This window comes from Denticeps clupeoides, chromosome 19, assembly GCF_900700375.1.
Source record: "Denticeps clupeoides chromosome 19, fDenClu1.1, whole genome shotgun sequence".
Taxonomy (NCBI): Eukaryota; Metazoa; Chordata; class Actinopteri; order Clupeiformes; family Denticipitidae; genus Denticeps; species Denticeps clupeoides.
Window position 1 is genome coordinate 1,144,821 of NC_041725.1, and position 27,368 is coordinate 1,172,188.

A 27,368-nucleotide genomic window follows, 5' to 3' on the forward strand; every position below is an offset into this window, starting at 1 on the left:
CAGAGTCTCGTGCTTCAGTGCGTCAGTAGCTTTATGCTAACATCTTTAGTTCACTTAACAATGCAGTGCAGTGGAATATAACATACATAACAAATGCACTGGCATTAATATGAAATCTCTTTTATATTCGGTCTCTCTTTACCGAATTCGTATAGCTTTGGACTGTAGCTTCACCTGCGACCGCACTAACTAAGTCGCAGTCGATAAGAACTGCATAATAAGCGTTTTAATTCAGAGTCGTCGGGCTTGAACAGAAACTTTTAAGCGCTCTCATCACATGACCGTTCCCACTTCCGTTCCGGGGCGCGTAATTAACAGCTAGAGCAAAAGACGTGTTTGGGATTTGTGGTGATTCTTGAATTATTTTCTGTAAAATGTTAAATGTTAGTCAGAAGTGAAGTGATGCAGGTTAGTGTTTCGTAGAAAGCAGCCGTTTTTCGTCTCTAAAACTCTCTCCGTGATGAGTGAACGGACCCCCCTGTTGCACTATCGCCTGTCCACCAGCGTAAATGAGTCCGGTGACCACGGACCGAACCCCGGGTCGTCGGTCGAGGCCAACCAGGCTTTGGCGCGACGGAGACCCCAGAGTCAGCCGCAGAAACTCTCCACCTTTTTCGGAGTCGTAATCCCCACCCTGCTCTCCATGTTCAGCGTGGTGGTGTTTCTTCGTATAGGTAGGCGCGAATTTTACTTTCGTTCCCGTGGCGTTTCTCCACTGCTGATCGTTTTGCTTTTATTCGTAAGATTTGCGCTGAAGTACATCATGGGGAAACGACAGAGTGCTGTATGACTCGTCATGACACTTTTTAACGCACAGCCGCCTGGCTCTGGCGAGGGAAGCAAATTCATTCCGTAGGTTAATGCAGAATTGTGATTTCTTTTTTCTTCTTCACAGCAGAAAAATGCTGCAGTCAATCATGCTGACAATGACCATAAATCACAGTTCTGTCGGTGGCTGTGTATGAGTGCGTCGGATCACAAGGGTAAAACTCTCAGCTGTAATATTGCTCCAGCCTACGTTTACTACCGCCACTAACATTACATAGAAGAACAATAACTCTCTATTAATGTCAGCGTGTCCGTTTAATTTCATTAGTCCCGTAATCCGAGATTTCTTTGTAAATGGGAGTCATGTGAAGTGTGTGTAAATGGTATAAAAAGGTAAGGGCATGGAGTGAAAACTCCTAGCATCTATATTCAAGGCTCCTTTTATACAGATAGATGGGTAAAAGTATAACCAGTTTCATTTGTAGCACCGACTGAATGAACTTGTTGAAATGGTTGATGAATATGTATTATGATTAGAAAACATTCTTGTGTATTCAAATGCGCTCTTTGGTCTGATCATATAAATGTCACCACAAGTAAAAACATTGCAAGGTTGTGATTGCATTGTTACATGGTCCATGTATTACATAATATCATAAAACTATCACGTGATGTGTGATCTTGCAATCCTTATGACTTTCAGTTTATAACAAGAGATTGACGTGGTTTTCATGAGTTCATTAGATCTATCGAATAGAATCTGTGGACTGAAGGTTCTATCTTCTCATTTGTGAATATATCTACATAAAGGAAATATGCGAATGGACACTTTAAAGCAGCACTAAATGTGTTACATTTAGAATTATTGTCTATGTTTTGCTCTAAGACATGTGTTATGGGCATTTGATATGGGGAAAATGAAGATTTCTGGAGGTGTGGTAAATGTCCAAAAATTACAGTTTATTGAAAAACTGACTGAAAAACATAAAACAAGAAAAGAATATGAATACAAGTCTGTTGTTGTTGTTTCCATTCAACAATTGCATCACTGGGTGCCAAAACTCAACATCTATATACCAACAGGTTAATCTTAGCACTTCCTTTTTATTTGTTAGAAGCAAAATCCTTCTGACAAATAAAACAATAAAAACAAGCTAGGACAAAATCGCAAAAACAGCCAACCTTACCTTTACCTTACAGCTTTAAAAATTGTTCTCACTGTGTGATTAAAAATTATTCTGTTTGTGCAAAAGGAGTGTTGCATTCCATTATTAATACAGTTATTTCTCATATTATGAGAGTTATTTTATTACATATTATTACAGTTATTTCTCATATTATTAACTTTTAAAAATTCAAACAGAACAAACTGACTTCAGGGCTGAATACAGAATTGGAGCTTTTCAATTACATTCCTGAAGGAAAATAAAGGATAATAAAATGTTTTGTCTGTGCTTCTTACTTTTTGCAGATACCTGAAATGGCGGTAAGCAAACCAGGATATAGTATTCCATCCCATAACATCTACAGTGTTTCATTGAGTGCTGAACACAAGCTTGAAGCACAAAAGGGTTTTTCTACCCATTCATAGAACAGAATTTACCTGCTAAATTTGACCTACCATGAAAACAGTTATTGAGAAGAAAAGACAAGGTTATTAAGACATTATATCATAATTTTGAGTTCCTGCACATGAATGAGTAAACTTTCGTTGCAGACTTGTAAACTTTATTAGCATTATCTGTAGCATCATGGTTAACTCGCTCCTTTTTTTTTTCTTCTTCCATAAAACATTAGCCACACCAGGGAAGACCTTAAAATCTGTGTACCAAGCTTGTGTACAGTGTTGCCTAATCACAGCATTCCAGCAGTTGCATTATTTGGTTTATTATGTTGTGTGGAGCAGAGTGAAAAGCATGTATGCCTGCTGTGCATGCACTAGGTCAAACCCTGATCCAGTCAATCATGTGATTACATGGTCCATAGTTTCTGCTACTTCATTCTTCTGGCTGATATGGTCTCAACATTATGTGCTTGTTTCTAGTACAGAAAATGTAAAGACATAAAGTTTAAGAATTTGGCAGATTGATGATTATTAAACAATTGACAGTGTTTTCCCTTAAACATACTTTTTAGTATGGTTAAAGATAAGTATTGCTTATTTAATTTGTGCATTAATATCAGTTATATTTGTGGTTAGTGTTTATTGTATGCTAAATATTATCCAAAATATATACTTTAATTTTAATTAAGCTGTTTGGTGTAATCATACTTACTGGAATGTCAGTGGTCTGAACCAGTACAGACTGATTTGGATTTAAGATTTGGTTTTGCAGTCAGAATGCCAAAACTATGCATTAGACAATAAATCAGTATGGTACAGTAAGTAAAATTAGCTGGCAAAGTACTGAACCACTGGTCATATACTTTGGTCAGTTTTGGGTTTGTTTGGCTCTTTTGGGCTGAAAAGAATCAAGAAAAATGAGTGGAGAAAGAGAGAAGCTGCTGTCACATGACAAGCATTCAAAGTTCCGAAGTGTGCAATGGATAGGGTTCAATGTGGGCATTGCAATGTTCCACGTAAACTTAAAAATGAACTTTGACCCTGCTTACTAGTGCTGTTTCTGGGCAAAACATATAAAATAACACTTAACACACACCCCCAGCTGTTACAAGTAGAGAAGGAACAGTGGGCTTTCAATGTTTTGAGCTGTTTTTTTCTTGATTAATTATTTAAAATAGTAATACTCAAGCATACATGCTCTGATATATAAGTTCACTTAATTTATGATCATGACTGAGTACTGCTGGTAGCCAGTATAAAAAATTTTATTTGATAGAATGGCGATTGGGAAGTCCAAGGAGCTCAGTGAATATGTAAGACAGAGAATTACAAATCTAAGGGATGCAGGATGTTCATAGCAGGTCCCTCCCCCAGAGAATTTCCCACCCCTCCCCTAAAACATTTTGTCCACCAACCATCATTGCTTGAAAACGTTCTAAGCATTGCAATTTCTCTGTGATTGGATGACAATTTTTTTTTTCTAGAAAAATGCTGACACGACTTCCTCTCTGCGTTATTTGATGTTATTTGCAGGAATGCCCCCTCAACTTCTCATTGTGGGACTGGATCAAAGTGTAATTCTGCACCAAAGCTAAATTTTGGAAAGAGACTTCAGATACAATATTAGGGGACCAATAAGACTAATATATCAATAAGACAAACGTCCACCAGCAAGTTGTTTGTTTGGAATCAATTGAAACACGCGACAACTGCTGCTTCATCGTCATTTCAACTTCATTATTTATACAGACATCTAAGGCCACAACTGAAGCCACACAGTGTTGATACCCTCTGATCTGTCTCCTTTGTGTAGGGTTTGTGGTGGGTCAGTGTGGCCTCTATCAAACAGTGGCAATGCTTCTGGTCGCGTATTTCATCATCAGCATGACTGTCCTGTCGGTGTGTGCCATTTCTACCAATGGAGCACTGGATGCAGGAGGAGCCTACTGTATCTTTTACCATCCACATGTGCTCACACACTCTCACACACCAAGCTGCATTGCCCTACCAAATAGAAAGTGTTGCACACACTAATATTTTTGTCAATCAGATTTGGCTTTGATTAGAGCTGGCATTCTAAGTGACATTCTTGTTTCATAGACAACATTTACTTGTTACATGCATCAGCTTGTCACAACATTTTTTTCAGTCAAGTCGAGATTCCAAGATTTTTGAGGATTTAGGGAGTCAGGACTGGTGGCCAGCCCATGTGTGAAAATGTGGCCTCATGCTGGGGTTGTGGTTATTTGCTTGATACAGGCTAATAATTTCCATGAGCATGTGACATCCCTTCCAATATTGTGATTTAAGAAATGAGAAAGTAGTCACACTATTTTGGAACTACTATTTTGGAACAGAGCTATGTGTTGTATAAATACATTGCAGATAAATGGATAAAACAAGAATGAAAAACAATCCTCAGTGATTTTAGCAAAATGAAGAAACCCTTTATGTACATGTAAAAATGATCTTAAATGGTTACACTGAGAATTCTAGTTTTGTAATGATCTTGAACTATGTGCATACATCTAAAGTATTTATGTGTGAGCCTTAACAGAGTGTTTGTAGACATGATCAGTCGTGCTCTCGGCCCAGAGTTTGGAGGCAGCATCGGCCTGATGTTCTTCCTGGCAAATGTGTGTGGCAGTGCCCTCTATGTTCTGGGGCTTGTGGAGGCAATGCTTGCTACCTTTGGTGCTGTTGAAGGTAAGTTTTTTTTTTTTTTTTTGGATTTGTTTGAGTCTACGCAAAAAAAAAAAAAAAAACATTTACAAATGAGAGAATTTTTTTTTTTTTTTCAAATTAGATGTATCACTCTTTATCACTTTGTCTTCCTTAGACACAGCCACCCATGGGATTGCATATGAGGTGATGCCCACTGGATATTGGTGGTCTCTGTTATATGGCACCGCCATCCTGCTCCTCTGTCTGCTGGTATGCCTGGTTGGTGCCCACATCTATGCCAAGGCCACTTTCCTGATCTTCCTGGTGGTGATGCTGGTGTTGGGAACCATTTTTGTCAGCTTCTTTGCTGTGGGTCCGCGTGTTGTGGCCCTGCCCCCTTCTGCTGCTGGAAATTCCACCTCACCAACCAGTGCCAACTTCACTGGATTCAAACTTGACACACTAATGGGAAACCTGCAAGGTGTGTGAGTGTGTGTGTGTGTGTGTGTGTATATATATTTATTTGTGGATTTTTGAAACATTTCTCACTGTGCCTGATTCACAAATGTGTTGCAAACGGTAGCCAATCACATCAACTGATAATCGAGAGTACCGCAATGTTGTCAACATTTTGACTAAATGAAATGTCATAAAAAGAATCAGGACAAGTCATAAATATAATAGAATGCTCCAGTGTAGTAACTGTGTTTATGATGAATTTAAATGAAAGTCTTGGTGCAGGATTACAGCCACTTTTAGCCAGTCCCACAAAGAGATTTCCCCCAGGATGTTTACACCTAACTCCTTTTTTGGCCAATGCAGGACCATAGACAAGCTAGGGGAAACTAGTAATAATGTTAAATAGTCTCACAAAGGGAGATTTTCATAATAGATGACCTTTAAGGCTTTTATCAGGGCAAGCTAAAATAATGTACAGATTGTGGCAAAATCTGGAATTGTATTTTTGTAAAATGAGAGCTAAGAGAAATGTCTAAATGTCTTTAGATTACTTCTCTTTTCACACACAAACACACACGCACACACACACACACACTCACACACCCCAACAGGAAAAAAACTAATCTTTACTACTATTATATATTTTTTCTCTGGACCTAATTGATATTGTCAGGTGCTGACAGTCCCTTTAAATGTCAGCTGTCATGTTATAAAGATCTCTTTGTATGTTCCATTTATAGGATGTCTTGTTTTTTGAGTGCACTGAACTCTGGTTCAGTTGATCAGTTGCAGCTCTGTCTGTAAATTCACTCACATTCTGTTCACTGTTTTCTTGGTTGTGTTTTATATAGTTTTAAGTTTTATAGAAATCAGAAATACTGAGCGGAAATCCAAGCTAAAATTACAGATCACTTAAAGTGGAAACTAGCTGATATGTTCAAAATTGGAGTTGGTAGTAGCCTAGTGGGTAACACACTCGCCTATGAACCAGAAGACCCGGGTTCGAATCCCACTTACTACCATTGTGTCCCTGAGCAAGACACTTAACCCTGAGTTGCTCCAGGGGGACTGTCCCTGTAACTACTGATTGTAAGTCGCTCTGGATAAGGGCGTCTGATAAATGCTGTAAATGTAAATGTAAATTAGTTGTGTTTGGGTTTATTGTCACTATCCTGCTTGTGGCAAGTTTTTGTCTGAGCTGAGCAATTATGATACTTCAGGCCTTTAATAAGAACTAAAGTGTACTTTAAAAACACACACACACAGAGTCACCCATGTTTGGCATTCCATATCACCCTGTACTGCGCTTTTGCATTAGTAAACAGTTTTATTAACACTGGACTGTGGACCACAAGCACATGCCCAATCACACACACACACATGATGTGGAAGTACACACTTTCTGTCCTGCTGTCTTTTAATTGTTTCAATGACAGTGAAAAAGAAAAAAAAAAGAAATTTATAATTTTGTTATACTTATTATTTGCTTCTAACAGAAACTATGTTACGTATATGTTATATGATACTTATTACCCTACACTATAACATAGTGTGTGTGTTTGTGTGCATGTGAAGCTGACTACACAGTGGACTACACTACTGGGGTGATGATGTCGTTTGCTACAGTCTTTGCGGTCATGTTTAATGGCTGCACTGGCATCATGGCTGGTTCCAACATGTCAGGTGAGGTTTCTATCTGAATTTGCATCATGGCTAGTTCCAACATGTCAGGTGAGGTTTCTATCTGCATTGCGCATGTTCAGATACAGTGTGCATGTCTTTGAGATATTAGATTTGCTTGATTGTGTGGCTCAGCCCTGTCTCTTTCTCAGGTGACCTGAAGAGCCCAAGTGCCTCCATCCCGCGTGGAACAATCACTGCGGTCATCTTCACCTTCATCACCTACATCCTTCTTAGTGTAATGGTGGCCTGCTCTTGTGATCGGTGAGAGAGACTCACAATCACACATCACATCACACTAATATCACATTTTATAGGCCTCTTGAATCAGTACACCTGGGTGTGTATTTGTGTCTGTATATCCATCAGACAAGTGCTGCACGATAAATCTAATCGCAATCGTAATCGCGATGTCAGTCTGTGTGATTACATGAACGCAAAAAGCTGCGATTTTTAATGATTAGTACATGGATTGGATCGGCAACATATCCATTCTCTCAAAGTTTGCGAGCTGACTGAAGTGTCACTGAAGTGTTTGGTCACATGACTTTCGATTCGGAGACATATGGGTAGACGGCGCATGACAAGCTGCCTCGTACGTCAACGTCGCCGCCATATTGCGATAGGCTCTGCTGTGGCGTGAAGCATATACATGTCTATGGAGAGAAGTGCATAAAAATGCCTCACTCTTGTGCTGCTTGGGGCTGTACAAACAGCTGTATGCTCCAAACCAGATCCCGGGGATTACATATCATAGGTAAGGCTGGACAATTGTTTTGAATATATTTGGCCATTATAAAATCCTGTTTTATAAGTCTTATATATTTGGCCATTATAAAATCCTGTTTTATAAGTCTTAACCTTAGCTAAACGAGGCTAAGCTAGCGAAGCTATGCATTCCTGTGTTCAAGTCAGCCTCCAAACAACGTTTTGGCTAAAAGTAGGCATTAACTATTTAGACTGTTCTTAGCTGTTTAGTTAACTTTTCTCAAACTTTGAAGGTTTCCTAAAGAAATTCACCTCAGTTTACAAATCTTAACCTTAGCTAAGCTAGCAAAGCTATGCATCCCTGTGTTCAAGTCAGCCTCCAAACAACGTTTTGGTTAAATGTAGGAACTATAATATGGGATTTTATAATGGCCAAATATAATCAAAACAGTTGTTTAGCCTTACCAGGTTTTGTCATTTGACAGTAAATTATTTAATTTTGTAGAATATTGTATTTTGACAGCACTGGGCATTTCAGGTTGTTATAAGTAGTTTGTATCTTTCACTTTGAAATTAAACATTTCACTATTAGTATGCGACTTTTCATTGATATACAAGCAAGTGTCCTTTATCATATCGCAATCGCATATCGCAATATTGATCTCAATAATCGCAATATGTCTTTTTCCCCAAATCGTGCAGCCCTACATCAGACAAAGAAGTCTGGAGAGAGTATGGAGGCCATACAAATAATTTCAGATCCCTGTAAAACTCAACATTGAATTAATTGTCTGTAAAATGGTGCATTCAGTAATTTTACCTTGAAAGGATGTTACTCAATATATGATCCCAAACCACCCATTTGGATATGGCTTCATTTATTTATATGAATCACTCTCTGAAGACTGTCACTTTACTCTACCTTGTCGCACTTCAGACACCTGGACACTCTGCCAAATTGTGCCTTTGATCTTTTTCACAGTTGTACCCATTGGAAGATGTGAGATGTGACAAGACACTACAGTCAGATATGCAGAAATATGAATACCACTATTTTATCCTAGTTTCTGGGCTCTCACATCTATATCATTGTGTGTGTTTTTTCCTTTTCTTTTTTTTTTTTTTTCTTTTACTAAATCATTTTCAAGGTATGACGTTTGACTTTGCATTATGCATTTCCCCACTGCCTAGTGGGTTGAACATTTCATCTGATGTTTGAAAGGGAATGGGTTTGAGCAGATCAAGTTATTTTGCACCAATTTGCTGGTATGAGTGTTTCATTGTGGAAATGTCATGTTCAGCCTAGGGCTGCACAACTCACAGATGCCAGAGGGTGGCAGCAGCACACGTCCTCTTTTGAACTAGTACTAAACAGAGGTGGAATAAGTACTTAAAAATGTAATTAAGTAAAAATATCTTTACTTTGCTTAGATCTACTTCAGTAAAAGTAAAAAAAACTACTTGATTTAGAATTTTCTTTAAGTAAAAGTTACTTATTTACTTTCAGTTACTTGATGTGAAAAGGCTAGTCATGAATCCAACACAACACTAGTTTTATTTTATTCAACTTTTAGGTGGTATTATTGCACTATGTTCAGACCACCCCATAAAACATTTTTTAACACAGTTGGCCACAAAAGAGGGGTACAGAAAGAGGAGGTAACAAATTCCAGATCTGACTATTTGAGCTTCCGTTCTCTGAACGGTTAAAGCAGGAAGACCCAAGCACTCTTTATACATATCACCATTTCATGTTAGTATAGCTTTGTCATCCTATTCACAAGAGTTCAGCTGTATTTTTAGACTGACCACAATGACTATTGAGAGGTGATGTAAAAAATATTGATATACAGTGGCACAATCCAGTTGGTTGGTGTGTTGTGGTGGCTTCCAAAACTGCAGCTCTTTTGGGATGTTCACTGTCTTCTGTGGTCGGGAGTTTTGCTGAACAAAATGAATGCTGGTTCTGATTGAAATTTGTTTGTGGACTACATAGCCACAGATTGGTTCAATGTTCAAACAGATAATTCAATAAATAACTGGATATATTCATTTATGTAAATCCAGTCCCTTACTGGCAGACCTAATTTATGGCACCATCAATCTGAATTTGTATTATATTGTGTGTGTGTGTGTGTGTGTATGTTTGTCTTAATTCCTATTAATCTGACTTAATCAGAGCTCAGTGTGTGTGTTCTATGAAGAGTGCTAATTGTATTAATTTAAATCGGCAAGACTTCTTTTGTTCTCATATCTCAAACATGCAGCAGGAAGCTGGAACAGAGGAGGGGTGCACACTTTATATGAATGAAGAGTTAAGAAAGAAAGAAGGGCAGTATGAGAAGTGAAGAGAGGATTATAGCTGAAAATGGCAGATAAATAGAGTGGTCTGTTGGGGTGGAGGTGTGTGCGCTGGGGTTGGGATGGACTTGAGTTAGTAGATCGCCTGCAGTAACACATATGAAGTTAATTTCAGGATGGGTAGTTGGGAAGATTGAGCTGCGGCAGTGATTGTGTGTGTGTGTGTGTGTGTGTGTGTGTGTGTGTGTCGGGGGGTAGGGGGTGGTTAAAAATGAGAAGTAGAGATGGATGGTGGGTAATTCATGGCTTTTAGCTATTGATCCCATTTAATAATACAGTCAGTACTCCAGTTCAGGCTCACAAGGGAGCACTTTACTCTCCTCTCTCTACCCACCGACCTGTGTCTTCTGCTCACCTATCATCAGTCTGGATTTTCATTTTGATTTTCTTCTTTTCTGTAGCTTACCTCTCTTTCAAATCCAATAATCTTTCTCTCTCTCTCTCTCACACACACACACACACACACACACACGCACACACACTCTCTCTTTCATTTTAACTTGATCTAATCGATAATGTACTCTTTGCTTCAGCAAGAGAAATGTTGGCTGATTATGTTTTATTTCATGTACACACATGTTCGTGCGTGCGTGCATGCATAAGATATGTGTAACATACACCTGCCACGTTCTATTTTGTTGCCTGGATGTTAGACGTGTTTCTCAGTGGCAGTAAGAAAGGATGACCTTGTGTTGAATGACGCTTTTTTTAATGTTCATGATGTGTAAATGACCTTTTTTAAATCACTGAAAAGCATGGTGTCTATACTGTATATACAATACCATTTCTAGAAGTAAATGAATGTGTCGTTTTTAAGTTAATGTGGAAATTTATTTAACTGACACACAAAGAAAACATGAACAATTTTACTTATCTGCTTAATTGTTGTTAAGAATCTCAGATGTACCCTTTTCTGCTCTGGTCAGATTCTTGTTTCCTTTTTTCAGATTATTTTTGGAAAAACTGGATGTGAGATTCTCCTGGTTTAATGATCCAATGAGAAGATTTAATGTCATGTTAATTGGCTGTTTTAATACAGTCTCACAGTTTGTCTTTCTTTCTCTCTGTCTCTTTTGCTAAGTTTGCTCTTGCAGAGGGACTATAGTTTTCTGAGGGACATTAATGTTTGGCGCCCGTTTGTCACCATTGGTGTGTACTCTTCCACCTTGTCGGCTGCTATGAGTAATCTGATTGGAGCATCACGCATCCTCTATGCCCTCGCCAGAGATGACCTGTTTGGTGAGACCTACTTATTTTTGCTCTTCTCAGTGTGTGTGTATACTTTTAGTTCTAATTGTGCTGCAGAACACAATGTCATGATAATTATGTAACTGAAGAACATTTAAAGTGATCATGAGAAGGATCAGACAAATGAAATCATACATGCACCCATCAGGTTAAAGCAGAGGTGTGTAGAGGAGTTACATTTACTTGAGAATCTTAAAAAAAAAAAAAATTCTATATGATAATTATGCACTGGAGACAGTCACATCTGAGTAGTTTTTTTATTCACATGAGCTTGTTGTACCAATGAACCAATGAGTAGGTTCATATGTACAACGAGTTCATATGTGAATAAAAAAAGTACTCAGATGTGACTGTCTCCAGTGCATAATTAGCATATAGAAGATAGTTTGTATGCTCACTTAGTCCATTAATTACTACAAATGATGCTTTGTAATAAGTTTTTAAGTGATTATTATTATGAAATACCAGTATTAGCGCAATTACATTTTTTTTTTTTTTTTTTTACTACTTAGTATTTAGTAGTATTACTATTTTGGAGTAACGCTACCCATACTAATTTTTACTCAGTCATAATATTTTGGGCTACTCTATCCACGTTTGGATAACATTTTGTGTAAAACTTTGACCGTTAATCCCTATGGTGTAAAGATTAATTAAGTGTGAATTTTTAGCAGTGGCATAAACATAATCTACTTAGGTAGTGCTGTGAGTGACTGGCTGCTGCTCTGGGTAGGAGTAACTCTAATCCTACTGAAAACATAATGTGAAGTAATGTAGACAAATTGGGTGGTAGTAGCCTAGTGGGTAAAACCCTCACCTATGAACCAATCAAACCCCACTTACTACTCTTTTGTCCCTGGGCAAGACTCTTAATACTGAGTGTCTCTAGGGAGACTCTCCCGCTAACTACTGATTTTAACTCAATCTGGATAAGGGTGTCTGCTAAATGCTAAAAAATTGCATTCATTTTGGTAGAATTGCTGATCATAAACTAATTGAATCATGAGACCAGTATAGGTTCAAACTTTTAGTGCACATCACGAAGCATAATGTCACAGCTGTTTGTGTGTGTGTAATATATATATTACACACACACACACACACACACGCAGAGTGCAGGCCAAAATTTGGACACACCTTAGATTCGCACTGAAAGCATCAAAACTATGAATGAACACATGTACAAAAAACGGTGAAATAACTGAAAACATGTTTTATATTCTAGTTTCTTCAAAATTGCCACCCTTTGCTCTTATTACTGCTTTGCACACTCTTGGCATTCTCTCGATGAGCTTCAAGAGGTAGTCACATGAAATGGTTTTCCAACAGTCTTGAATGAGTTCCTAGAGGTGTTTAGCATTTGTTGGCCCTTTTGCCTTCACTCTGCGGTCCAGCTCACCCCAAACCATCTCGATTGGGTTCAGGTCCGGTGACTGTGGACAGGTCTCCACTTTTTGTTAAGTACATAACTCCACATGTGTTCATAGTTTTGATGCCTTCATTGAGAATCTACCAATGTAAATGGTCATTAAAATAAAAAACACAGAAGAGAAGGTGTGTCTGGCCTGTACTGTATGTCACATAAAAACTGAAATTAAGAATTTCAGATATCATTATAATTCACAGTCTGAAGTGGAGAAATGAGTCAGTAACAATGGTCCAATTGTGCAAATAGGATTCATATACATTCAGAACTTTTAACAGTTCATACCAGTTATGGCCACAACAACCTATATAAAATGAAAGTTGTATTTTATCAGCACACAATTGAGGTATGAACCAGATAAAATCTGACTGAATCAGACTCTGCATCTCTGTGTCTTCTGTAGGAAAGGTATTGTCCCCAGCAAAGCGCACATCTGGCAGTGGAAATCCATGGGTTTCTGTTCTCATCTCATGGTTCCTTGTGCAGGTAAAAGAACATGGAGCCTAAGAGAACAGGTTGTGTGGATCTGTGTGTCATCCAGCAGCCTTGACTCTTCCACATCACATATGCTACACTCATAATTAATGCATTTTGCTGTGTATGCTGTGTATTCATTTTGTTATGTTACAGCCTTATTCAAAAAAGATTTTGGCAAAGTGAGAATAAGTTTTCAGACATTTTACCTTTATAAACAATAGAAGTATTCACACCCTTTGTAACTGAAAACTGAGCTCAGCTACTTCATATTTCCTTGAGATGCCTCTATAACTTGGAGTCCATGTGGTAAAATCAGTTGGTTGAACATGATTTGGAGTGGCACTTTATATGAGGTCTCACAGTTGACCGTGCATATCAGAGTAGAAACCAAACAATGAAGTCCAAGGAATTGTTTGTAGATGTCCTGTAGATCTGTGAAAGCGCTGAGGTCTTGGCTGAACTTTTTAATTCCTCCTGTATTAATATAATGGATTCCATTGCTCCTCTCAAGCCATTGCTCTCTAAACTAGTGGCTGAGCCTGGGTTGAACGAGCACACACGTGCTGTCAGATGAAAACGCAGATGTACTGAGAGGAGATGGAAAAAGGACCGGCTGCATGTAGTGTTGTTTTAATCAACTAAAATATATGACTAAATATATTTGTAAATCATCTGATGATCTGACAATGAAATATACCATGTAACATTGTTAACTAATAATAACACGACTAAATATATAATAGAAATATCTAGAAATATATATTTAAATATGCATCACTTTTCATGTTACAGCATTATTCCAAAATTGATTAAATTTATTTTTCTCCTCAGAATTCTACACACAACACCCCATAATGACATTTACTTGAGGTTTTGGCAAATTTATTAAAGATATAAAAAATTGAGAAAGTACGTAAGTATTCACAGCCTTAAACTCAAACTTAAGCTCAGGTGCATCCTGTTTCCCCTGATCATCCTTGTGAAGTGAAGTGATTGTCATTGTGAAGCACAGCACACAGTTCACACAACAAAATGTGTCCTCTTTTACCCATTACTTTAGTGAGCAGTGGGCAGCCATGATAGGTGAGGACACTGTGTGAGGACAGTACTTTGCTGTACTTGGCGGTTCTGGATTCAAACTGGCAACCTTCCAATTACAGGTCTTCTTCCTTACCCTCTAGGCCACCACTGCCACAAATTGGCACTAACCAAGCATGAAGTCAAAGGAATTGTCTGTAGACCTTTGAGACAGAATTGTCTCTAGGCACAAATCAGGAGATGGTTTTACAAAAAGAACTAGGCTGCTTTGAAGGTGAATACAATGACCACAATCATCTGTAAGTGGAAGAAACCACCAGGACTCTTTCTAGAGCTAAACTGAGTGATCATCTCTGCAGCAATCCCCCAATCAGGCCTATGTTGTAGAGTGTCCAGATGGAAGCCACTCCTTAGTAAAAGCCGCATGGCAGCTCACCTGGAGTTTGCCAAAAGGCACCTGAAGGAAATCTCTGGTCTTTGGTATGAATACCAGGCATTGCTTATTACCAGGCCAATACCATCCCTACAGTCAAGCATGGTGGTGGCAGCATTATGCTGTGGGGATAGAGGAATAGATGACTTCAGCTGAAGGAACTGGGAGACTAGTCAGGATAGAGGAATATATTACTTCAGCAATGTACAGAGACATTCTGGATGAAAAGACTAGGGCAAGGGTTTATCTTTCAGCAGGATAACGACAGTAAGCATACAGCCAAGATATCAAAGGACAACTCTGTCAATGTCCTTAAGTGGCCCAGCCAGAGCCCACACTTGAATCTGTTTGAAAATGTCTGGAGAGATCTTAAAATGGCTGTGCACCGACACTTCCAATACACCTTATGGTGCTTGATAGGTGTACTGGCCAAGGATAGGTTTGGCAAGCTTGTGGCATCATATTAAAAAAAATTTGAGGTTATAATTGCTGCTAAATGTGCATCGACAAAGTATTGAGCAAAGGCTGTAAATACTTATCTCAATGTGATTTCTCAGCTTTTTGTTACTAATGATTTGGTTACAGAATAGTAGCAGAATAACGGGAATAATTCCCTTTCATTTTTTGTTGTGTTGCATTTTGCCCAGATTCAATACTGCTATTTTCTGATTGGCTGGTAATGGACCAGCTCTAGGATCCAGCAGATTTCATAGTGTGGTGCTACTCTCTGCAGTCTGTGAAATATGCCTGGGCAAATGCTTGCATTTTAACTCAATAATGTGGGGGGTTTTCCAGGAAAGTAAAATACTTTGGTAAAATTTACTTAAGTAAAAGTTAAATTACCTATTTCAAAAAAAAAAAAAAAAAAGTTCTAGCTCATGTTTGCCTCGGGTAATAGCCACAGCAGATTTTCCACCCTCAATGACTGATCGTGTGGCTTAATTTATCCTACCATCATACATCTGTATTTCTTGAGGCAGCAAGTGAGCTATCTTGTAATATACAGCATCTTGCCAGAGTTTGTCTGAGAAGCTAAAGTAAGCTATTTATAAATTTTTGTATTTTACATTCTATAATTTATTTAATAAATTGCCCATGATGCCCCCTCTACCCACGTCACCCATATCAAAAACAGCAATGACACTTAAATAACAAACCAAGAAATTAATATATAAAATAATAATATATTAATATATGTGAATTATTTATTAAATTATTTTGTATTTTAAACAGCACCTGGACCTCAGAGTGTCTACTGAGAAAAAACTCTGCCCTTTTGTAGTTGATGACCCCAATGTAACGTCTTAGTGTTCTTAAAAAGATCTTAAAAAGTCTTAAATTTGGCTTTCTTCCACCTGTAGAAACCCTGCTGTCCCATGCGCCCAACTGTATTGGAGTAATTTGAGCCTTTTTCACTAAAGGTATTATCTAAAATAATCCTACACCTAAGGCCCACGAGACAGTCTTCTACCAGGCTTGCTAAATAATTTTTTTGTATTAATATGTTTATTGACCACTCGCATTAAAATTATGGCATCAGCACAGTGAGGAAACACTATATACAAAATAAACCAATACTTGAAAACAATAAATCTAAACTCTAACCAAACATGAATCTTAAAAAATCTATTTTACACAAAATAGAGGAAAAACAAAAATAACAAAATAATAATAAGGTAAAATAAAAGAACTAATAATTAATAATGCATTGGTGGTTCAGTGGATTGGTGGTTCAGTGGTAGAATTCTCGCCTGCCACGCGGGAGGCCTAGGTTCGATTCCCGGCCAATGCAGCTCTGCTATTTGGGGCAGTGGTGGCCTAGCGGTTAAGGAAGCAGCCCCGTAATCAGAAGGTTGCCGGTTCAAATCCCGATCCGCCAAGGTGCCACTGAGGTGCCACTGAGCAAAGCACCGTCCCCACACACTGCTCCCCGGGTACCTGTCATAGCTGCCCACTGTTCACTCAGGGTGATTGGTTAAATGCAGGACAAATTTCACTGTGTGCACCATGTGCTGTGTATCACATGTGACAATTACTTCACTTTAAATTTAAATAATAATAAATTATTGTATTAATTGTAATAATTGATAATACATCTCAATCTGTTGACACAGATGAAAGAGAGCTATAGAAGGTTATGAAGGATTTTAGGAGGAGGAATTTCCGCTCAACGAAAATATATATATATATATTATATATAACTTTTTCTAGCTGTAGAATGGACATGGATGGACATATATATATAGAATGGACATATATATACATATATATATACATATACACACACACACACACACACACACACACACACACACACACACACACACACACACACACACACACACACATATATATATATATATATATATATATATATATATATATATAACTTTTTCTAGCTGTAGAATGGACATGGTGGCGTCTCAGCCAACCAGAACATCTAGCTGCTTTGAAGTATGCAGAAAGTAATTTTCTGGGATCCCCAAATATGGCAATATGAGGAGAAATTTATATACTTAGATGGAAGTAATTTTTCCTTACATTGGAAATTAATGGACAGGAGATGAAAAAAGCAGAGCTATGGCATTTGTCACAGCAATCTGAAATGTTGGGATAAATCTGTGCTATTTGTGATTTGGACCCTAATTGGACTAAATAGTACCTTAAATTGTACCTTAAAGAGTTATGCATTATGTTAAGAGCAGCATCCCACTAGCAGCATCCACACTCATCTAAAATCCAGTCCAAATTCAGACTCCCAAGCAATCTTACCTCAACTTACTCTTGGGCCTTATAGTTTGAAATTAATGAATGCTTCTATTACTACAGGTGTTGTTCCATCCTGTTTTAAATGGGCCGCAGTAGATCCACTTATTATATAACATAATCTAGACCGGACTGTTTTATCAAATTATAGACCAAGCTCAAAAATGTGTCAAAATGTGGCCCCTACAATTCAATTGAGGTTCATCTTAACTGTGGTGTGTCCCAAGGTTCTACCTAAGGCCCCGCATAATCTGAATCTATTAAATATTGCCCTTGGGATCAATTTTCTCCAAGTACAATAAGACATTGTATTGCTTTGCTGATGACCGACAAATTGATTTACCATTAGCAGGCACAAAATTATCTAGTACCTTAAAGGCCTGCCTTAATGACATTAATCATTGGATGTCCATTAACTTTAAGTTAAATGGAAAAAAAACTGAAATAATGTTTTGTTGATCTTGTGGATTTAAATGGATTAGATGGTTTTCTGGGCCCATTATCCTTGTATTGCAAATCAATCATCAATCAAGTCAAAAATCTGAGTTTTTTTGACAATTCTTTTATATTTTATAATCAAGTTCGTGCAACTTAGACTGCTATTCTAAGGTAAAGCCATACTTCCCAGCTAGCGTCTTTTAGAACAAGTTATTCGACTTTTTGTTACCTGTCGAATGGACTACTGCTACTCTCTATATATTGGCCTGGACCAGTCAGTGTGATCTAGGTCTGTCTTATCTTTCTGAATTTTTGTCTAGCTAGAACCCTGAGGTCAAGAACTCAGCTAATTCTAACCATTCCCCGAACTAAGCTAAAAGCCTAAGGGGACCACATTTCCTGTGGCAGGCCCCAGACTTTGAAATAGTCTGCCTTTAAATGTTAGACTGTTTGAAATTGTTTTATTTTCATACCTATCGTAAGCTCTCAATGTTTTTTATTTGTTTTCTCTCAACATATATTTAGGGTGGGAATTTAGCACATTGTGATTTAATTAATCAGAAACAAAACAACACGTAAAAAATAACGCATTTAATTGCACTTACACTCCATTATGTCAGTGCCCTATTTCCTAGTAGACAGATTACTTTGATCTGGGTTCTCAAGTCGCACACATTGAGTGTGTGGCACACGCATTTCAACAAGTTCATACTTAGCATTTCTCACGCTTAGAAATTCTTAAAGTTTACCACACAGAAATTCCTACAGCGTGTTTTACAAACTAATCAAAGCTTTTCGTTTCGAGGGACGTAGTCGGAGGGACGGAGGGAATCTGGTACATGCCCAGATCAATGCAAATTCTTTTTTTGTACTTCAAAGTGCTGGTCAAATTACCTTTTATGTTTTTTGTTTTGAAGAAAAACTACTTTGTTGAACAATTCTGAACAATACAATCCTGAAAATGTACTTAAAATGGCACTTTATTTTCAACTCTACCCACTTTGAGCTAGGAGTAATATTTTTGTTTCTCTGTTTGGAATGCAGTTTTAATGCATTTCCCCAGAAATTAAGAGCTTGACTAGATTTATGTCCATGTCTTTTATTTAATTCTGTCCCTCACTAAAACCCCTTTAAATAAAAAAAAAAAAAGTGCTTTAGGGCAAATTTGCTTGTGCAATTAAATTCAATTACTAATTTGCTGTAATGTATTTTCCTTGTGTTTACGTTGTGTGGTTCTTGTGATTCATGTTGTAAATGTGCTATATAAATAAATAAAATAAACATAATATATAATGTTCACTAAGGTGGCACTTCAGTGTTCCCTTGTGGAGACTGGAGACCCATCCAGAAGGTCAACCATAGCTAATGCACTCAGGCTTTTATGGTAGAGGAAGCCACTACTCACTAAAAGGCACAAAATCCAAGAAGATTTTGCCAATAATTCTAAAAAGATGTTTTGGCCTTGTCATTATGGGAAACTGTGTTTAGATCTGAGGAACAACTTTATCTATTATAGAATAAGGCTGCAACATCATAAAATTTAGAAAAAGTGAAAGACACACACATATACACACACGTAAAATATAATACATTTGTAATATATAGTCACTATCTGTAATTAATAAAGTGTCATATTGACATTTAATAAAATAATATAATGTTTGTATAAGCCTATACTACTTCTAACTACTTCTAACCAGACAATGAGTACCCGGTAATCAGTGCAGTTGTATTTATGCATGTGGCGTGCCCAATATCATTCAGATGAAAAATACATATTTATGTTTGAAATGCAATGTTATAACAACAGCACATTGTATATCTGGAGATTTGGGGAGAATTGAGAACATCCTTGTATAAACTGTTTACATCCAGAAAGCAGCTCTCCAATTTCAGTTACTTGGTTAGAGTTGGACCTCTGAACCCTGAATTTCATGACAGGGTGACTTAAACTATGGTTCTTTGAAATGTTGTGATTTGATTCATCAGGGTGACCTCAACAGTTTTAGTTTTACTTTACTAATAGAATAAATATATTTAGCAAACAGAATCTGTAGTGATTTGTCAATGAAAACAAACTGCTGAGCATGCTGAGCCAGAAACATTTCAGAAACATGTAGGAAGATTAAAAACAGGACTAGACACACTGCACTTGCATTGCCTCAATTTAGATACTTATGGACTGAGTTTTACTTCTTTATTAAGGTGACCAAGCATTAGACCATCAGATATACATTAAGAAATAAGACAGTTTGTTGATATATATTATTTGATCTATTTTTAACAAGTTGATTTAAACTATTTATTCATGGGTTGTTATTATTAATAATAACAATACATTATTATTATCATTTAATATTATTCTAATTTGTTGCACATTCCATTTCAGTCATATTTTTTGTAAAATTTCAGTCAGATATTTTTTTCTTCCTGCTCACAATATGCTCTATAATTCCTCCCTGTGACATGCCATCTCACGTGCCTCATATGCATCTGACATCACTAACTTCAGGCATACCTTGAGAATACAAGATTTGGATAATATACCAATAATTTAGTAGCAGGCAATAGCAAATCTTTGGTCTTATTTTCCAAATGAATACAGATTATTTATTATTTTCAGAATTCCAAGTGAGTAGGCACATAAAGACCAATGTTAGACTACATTGAAGATGTATGTATGCATATGTTTTCTCTTTCTTTAGCTGGTTTTGTTCTCTGGAAAGCTGAACACCATTGCCAGTATTGTTACAATCTTCTTTCTGCTGGTGTATGCTGCAGTGGACCTGGCCTGTCTGGCTCTGGAATGGGCATCTGCCCCCAACTTCAGGTGCTTATTCAATCTTTCAATGAAATATGTTTGTGTGTCTGCTGTTATTTTGATTAGTGTTTGTCCTTGTGTGTTTGTGTGTGTGCTCCTGTGATGCTGTTGAGGGCATGCACTTCTCTGATGTTCAATTGGTTTGCTATGGTAGCTTGGGACTGCCCCACCCTTAATTCCATTAGCTATTTGTTGCTGGCCTTGTTGTTGTTGTTGTTGTGTCTTTTGAGGCGAGAGGAATTAAAAGCTCTTTAGCGCCCGAGTCCCCTGCGAGAGGGCCTGTAATTAGCATGGCTAATTTAGCAGAAACATTCTTCTTCTGCCATCCACCAGAATTGAGGGGATTATTGTGTGTCTGTGTGTGTTGGAAAGTGGGTGTTTAGTTGTAGCTTTATCATTAAAGCTTCCGTGTGGTCCAGTGGGGTGGTTTTGGCTTTGAGGAAGCAGATGGTGTGTGTGTGTGTGTGTGTGTGTGTGTGTGAAGGCTTGGTTGAGTGAACACACACAAGCAGACATGCCAGCATCTGCATGTGTTGTGGGATGTGCATGCGGCAGTGCACATGTAATGCACAGCAGTATTTGTTGGCCCAAGTGTTAAATCTTTGTGCTAATTAGCTGTAGGTTTGTGTGTGAGGGAAACTGATGAACGTCTTATTTGAGGTGAATCCTCCCCGTGGATCCTTGGCAGTTCAACAGAATGTTTTTTTTTTTTGCTGCGCAAATGACTCGCTCCACGATGGAGGGTGGTTGAACATCTTGTGATGGTTGAACTAAACTCCTAAAGATGTAGTGATGTGAGCGACCCCTCCCATTGGCGTGCACAGCAAAACCCTGCCTTGCGCAAAACTGAACCTGTCACATGCCATGCTACATTGATCCGGGTGGATTATTTTTCACAGTGGTGACGTGCATGCGGGGAGGAATCGGAGGAAACATTTCAGTGACCTGGCCAGTGTGGATTATTTTGGAAACAAAATCAGTGGTATTGTACATCACTATAAATGACAACCAGTTATGTGTTTCAGGAAGCATGACAGTCTTTTTTTTGGGATCAACTGGAAATGTCTTCTAGTTGTGGAAGAAAAATCGATACAGCATAAAATTGCAATATTTTAGAGTGTGATATTGTATCGATACATTTAAATTTTGTATACAACTGGTGCTGGTGGTGCTGTTTTATTTAGTGAGGTCATCTGAGGTGAGAGTCGGCATGCTAGTACAATCTCCTCTCCTGTAGATGGTGCTGTATGGTACTTGAATTGGCATTTCTAGCAGCCCCTTGAACATAAAGAATAATCCAGGCAATATGAACTGGATAAAGGAAACGCAATTTGCAAGATGTCATGCTTCTGTGGAATATTCAGGCAACACAACCTGAACACAACCATCCAGATGCAGCAACAATCGAAGCCTATCAACACAAAACAACAAAGTAAGCTGATACTGCAAACTAACTCCCACCCACCTCACATTGTGCTAAAAAAGGAATTGCTAGTGCATTTTATTTGTCAGGATTTGGAGCTGTGCTATGTGATCTCAACTCGCAAACACATTATGAAGGTAGCAATGCCCAGGATGTACGAGTAGGTAACGAAATGATTAATCTTATCTTTATTATCGTTTATTATCTTTTTTTTTTTTTTTTTACTGTAGAATATCGCAATATGTAGAGCTACCCAATATCTTGATATCGTGTCCCATTGTGATATGTGATATGTATCGTATCCAGAGGTCCTTGCCAACCCTAGAGTCTTCCACTGTCCCTACCAGTGTATGTGATTCAGTATTGTTGTATTTATTATATATTACTATATACATCCCAGGTGTCAAGTATTGTGATTGAGTCAAATCCCACAAAACCAGCCATTTTTGACAATATACAACCCCAAAACATATATACAATAAACTTTTTGTACTTTTGTCCAACAAAATTTCAAAAGTAACTTGTACTCAGGTTTCATTTTGTAGCTGCTCACCATTTGTTTTCATGTCCACTTCATCATCATTGCCAATTAGAAATAGTCTAATCAAAAATGATATAAAAAAATCATAGAAATAACTGCAAGAACATTAAAACAGTAGCACAAATGTTGATGACAGTATGTTACTAAATGGTTCTTTTCTAGGTTGTGACTGACATCTGGCTGGTTTATCAACAACTAACAATTTACATGGCACTGATCTAAATGTGGTCTGTGCTCTCTAGATGTTAGGCTATAACGCTGTCAGTGTTCTAATTGGAAGTTCTCCTGGAAGTTTGAGTTGTGCTGATGTCAGCAGGGTGAGATCATTCAAGAGCTTGGCCGCTGAAGGGATGCTGGGGAGGGCAAGCGGGTGAGCTTTTAAAATAATTACGCACACTCTCCAGCAGAGAGAGAGTGTGTGGATGAATGAAACAAGCAAAATGTTGGACAAAGTGAGGAGAAGGAGGAATGAGGGAGGCAGAGGGGAGATTAAGGTTTGAATAACACTGCCAACGTGTGTGTGTGTGTGTGTGTGTGTGTGTGAGTTGAGTCACTGCTGTAGGTTTGGGTTCATCTATCTCAGGCTGACCTCAGTAGAAATAAAGAGCCATTAAATACAGCCTGTGTAATTACCATTATAATGAGTCTATTAACACACACACACACACACTCATATACACACACAAAGAAATGCACTGACCTCTACAGAGGTAAACACAGCCTCTGATGTACATGCAACTTTCTTGAAAGCAGTGAATAGAAGTGTTTTTTTTTTTTTTTTTTTTTTTTTTTTATATTGCAACTGAACCCCCCTTTACCTATTTTCATCCAAGTGTGTTTTAGAACCAACACTAGCTATCAACATTGCAAGTTAGGTAGATAAGTGTTAATGTAAATGTCTAACTTTTTTTTTTCTTTGTTTTTTATAGGCCAACATTTCGTTACTTCACCTGGCATACGTGTGTGTTTGGTATTGTGGGCTGTGCTGTGATGATGTTTCTCATCAACGCCATTTATGCCTCGGCCAGCATCGCATTCATGCTTCTTCTGTTACTGGTCATCCACTACCTAAGCCCTACCAGTAGCTGGGGCTATATCAGCCAAGCTCTCATCTTCCACCAGGTATCATGCGTAAAGTGGATGTAAAAAATCTCGAAACCCCTATTAAAATGGCAGTTTTTTGGTTTAATAAAAAGCAAATATCTATTAGGGAAAATTAAATAATGTATATAAAAAATAATAAATATATAGTAATAAATTAGATCATTATATTCAATTGAAATGCATTTTGATTTAATTACCTCATCTGGTCTTCTTAGGTAGGAGTCTATCAGCATGCCATATCTTACCTTGACAATATTGAACCACTCTCCCCTGCCAAAAAACATTAGATTCGAGGTCACTGAAGATGGAGATTTGGATGTGTGCTTAGGGTCATGATTGTGTTGAAAGCAGAATTTCCTCTTCATGTTCAGTTTCCCACCAAATTTTCTGAATTTGTGAAACAAGTGGTTGCTACTATGCTCCTCAGACACCAGCCAGTCAGATGGATTACCCAGACTTGGCATATCAAAGCCACTTCCAAATGACTGAGGAGTCATGAGCAGCCTTTGAGACTGCCTTCTGGCTTTAAAATGGGCAGAGTGATTTGGTAGAGCAATTTACCAGAGAACGTTAACATAATAAAGCTCAAACTAACAAGATACACTGGTCTAAATGTTCAAATTAATCAATAGAATTTGTCTATCGCCCAGCTCTAGCCACATTACCCAAATTAAACCAAGATGAATCTCTACCCTCTAATATATGGAGTGGAATAAACTCCGCTAAATGAATAAAGGTGAATATTTTGTTAGGTGTGTAAGTGCATGGCAACTGCACATGTGCATAAGGACCCTGTGTGTTGGTGTTAGGTTCGTAAGTACCTATTGATGCTGGATGTGCGTAAGGACCATGTGAAGTTTTGGAGGCCACAGGTTCTGCTGATGATTTCTAATCCCCGTTCAAGTGTGGGACTGATAACCTTCATTAACGATATCAAGAAGAGTGGTCTCTATGTGTTGGGCCATGTGCAGATTGGAGATTTGGGTGAGTGTGTGTAGCTTCAAATATTATTGACTTAAGTTACTTGTGTTTTTTTGGTGTTTTGTATTGATTAGCATCATGATAATATTGTCATATTAATCCAGTTCGGATTTATTTATAACAGAACAGTGATTGCAAAATTAAAGGAAATGAAGAACTTTTCTACACTTAGCTACATTGCGTTTGTAGACTCAGCTTGGTAAACTTGATATTTATTTCACAGGCCACACATTCTATAGTATATAGTTTACTCCATTTCTTGTTAGTGGAATGGATCTAAAGGAGTGTCCATATGAAGGGAAGGTATTAATAGATAAAACACAGGTTGGAGGATGGGAATGGGTGGAGGATGGGTTGGAGGATGTAAATTGGGGGAATGGTGTAGTTTCAGACTAATTCCATTTGATACGTTGTATAGTTTATATACTGAGTGACTGCTGCCAAACAGTTGGTTACAGTTGGTTAGACGTATTTTCTATTCACCACAGATGTGTTACCTTCGGACCCCCTGCAGTCCCAGTATGACTCATGGTTGTCCCTGGTCGATCATTTAAACATAAAAGCATTTGTCAACCTAACTCTGGCCAGCTCAGTCCGACATGGAGTACAGCACCTCCTCTTCATTTCAGGACTGGGTATGAGCAAGCACTCAGCATATTAAATATTACTCACAGACATTTTGTGTAATTTTTGCATAATTCTCCCTCACCAGGAGGCATGAGGCCCAACACACTGGTCCTTGGTTTTTACGATGACCATCCTCCTCAGGACTCTCTGCATGACATCTTGTTCATGTCTGGCAGCTCTTCAGATGGCCTTGGCCCATCACAGGACCCTGAGGATTTTCAAGCGCTACCATTGCACTTCCCTGCACTACGTAACATCAACACTGGTGGAGCAAAGTCACTAGATGCGCAGGAGTATGTGAGTGTGGTGGCAGATGCAGTGAAGATGTTGAAGAATGTTGCTCTGGCACGGGGATTTGGAGCGTTTGAGCGTGATGGATGTGTGAAGGTGGGACGAGGTGGTGTGTTTGTGGATGTGTGGCCAGTGAACCTGCTCCGCCCCGACAGCAGTAGCTATGTGGACACCTGCTCACTCTTTCTGCTACAGATGGCCTGTATTCTCACTATGACCCGTGCATGGGGCAAAGCCAAGCTCCGCCTCTTTTTGTGTGTAGAGGAGGGCCGCAGCCTGAAGGGAGCCAAACAGAAGCTGGGGCTACTGCTGCGAGAGCTGCGTATGAAAGCAGATATTCACACCATCACTTGGGACAAGCAGGTGGAGCTGCATTGGCAGCGGCAGAGTCATCGTCCAGCAAAGGAGGACCAGGTGGGAGGAGAAGATGATTGTGACTATGCCAACAGTTACCATAGCAATACAACACGGCTCTCAAATGATTACCTGCAAGCCGTGAACAGGCTCATCCTAGACCAGCCCCACACACCTCCGGCCGTGCGCTTTCTTTACCTGCCTCGTCCTCCAGCAGATACAGGGCGTTACCGTAGTTACCTGGAGCAGCTGGAGCTTTTAACTCGTGATCTCGGGCCAACCCTGCTTATTCATGGGGTGACACCAGTAATTACCACTGACCTTTGACCTCTTTTCCTTTCACTTTTTGCTCTTACATTTTCCCCTTTTTTCAGCTAAAAGGTGCTCTGGACTGAATCTAAAACTATGAACTAAGAACCATGTTCTAAATATATATTTTTTATTATTACTTTATTATACTATGCTAACAGTGCCTAAACACAACTATTCGGTTCCACTAGATTACAGCATGTCATGTTGCTGTCTCAGTCATACACTCATCATTGCTTCATGAATGTACAGAAGACTGACCCACCAAAGTGCAAATGTTTGTGTGTACCAGTATGAATTTCCGAATTTTAAGGCGATCATAGAAAAAAAAAAAGCACTTCCAGAAATGTTTAAATATGTATGTATTAATGGTTAATGAATAAAATAAATTGTCTTTGTGTATCAGTATCTTTTTCTAAGTTCACATTATGTGTTTTCTATTAGCTGTACAAATAGAGGACAGAGGTATTTAAGCATGGTTTGTCTACATAGGTTTTGGAAACTGTACCATCTGCAGCTTACGTTGTAAACCCTCACTCATCAACGACATGAATGTCATGGTAATTTTGGGCATTTGTTAATTTCTTTGAACTGTTCCTTTTTCAGGGTTGAAGGATTGCATATGATACAATATCTCACAAATGTAAACACACTCATTTTTACATTTTTATAAATATCTTTCCTTGGGACAATGATAAAATATGACACTGATAAATGTAAAGTAGTCCGTGTACAGCTAAAATAACTTTAAAAATTAATATCCCCTCAAAATATACACAGTTTACACAATTATCAATTATCCATTTTCCCTCCCTGGTGTCATGTGACTGGTTAGTGTATAATAAGATGTTAGGTGTGAATGGGGAGCAGGGATGTTAAACTCGGAG

The 27,368-nt window shown here is 38.2% G+C and overlaps 1 protein-coding gene and 1 non-coding gene across 3 annotated transcripts; both read left to right on the forward strand.

Moving 5' to 3' along the window:
• Window positions 1-460: 460 nt before the first annotated feature.
• LOC114769278 (solute carrier family 12 member 9) lies at window positions 461-26,889 on the forward strand. 2 transcript variants are annotated; one of them, XM_028962150.1, is made up of 14 exons: window positions 548-674; window positions 2,240-2,254; window positions 4,146-4,280; window positions 4,901-5,038; window positions 5,172-5,477; window positions 7,031-7,138; window positions 7,288-7,399; window positions 11,286-11,443; window positions 13,282-13,364; window positions 20,736-20,860; window positions 23,745-23,937; window positions 24,729-24,903; window positions 25,389-25,535; window positions 25,613-26,499. In XM_028962150.1, exons 3-14 carry the CDS (start codon window positions 4,187-4,189, stop codon window positions 26,497-26,499), a joined length of 2,526 nt encoding a protein of 841 aa, XP_028817983.1. In that variant the 5' UTR covers window positions 548-674; window positions 2,240-2,254; window positions 4,146-4,186. The 2 variants fall into 2 exon arrangements, with proteins under 2 accessions (XP_028817982.1, XP_028817983.1); XM_028962149.1 differs by lacking the exon at window positions 2,240-2,254 and having other exon boundaries at window positions 461-674; window positions 25,613-26,889.
• Window positions 16,548-16,618, forward strand: trnag-gcc (transfer RNA glycine (anticodon GCC)). Its single transcript has one exon. It is a non-coding gene; the product is annotated as a tRNA-Gly (tRNA).
• Window positions 26,890-27,368: the final 479 nt, after the last annotated feature.

Coding starts and splice junctions, on each gene's coding strand:
- LOC114769278 (XM_028962149.1), top strand. CDS start 461: ATGAGTGAACGGACCCCCCTGTTGCACTATCGCCTGTCCACCAGCGTA. Junction 675..4,145: donor GGTGGTGTTTCTTCGTATAG/GTAGGCGCGAAT, acceptor TCCTTTGTGTAG/GGTTTGTGGTGGGTCAGTGT. Junction 7,400..11,285: donor GTGGCCTGCTCTTGTGATCG/GTGAGAGAGACT, acceptor TCTTTTGCTAAG/TTTGCTCTTGCAGAGGGACT.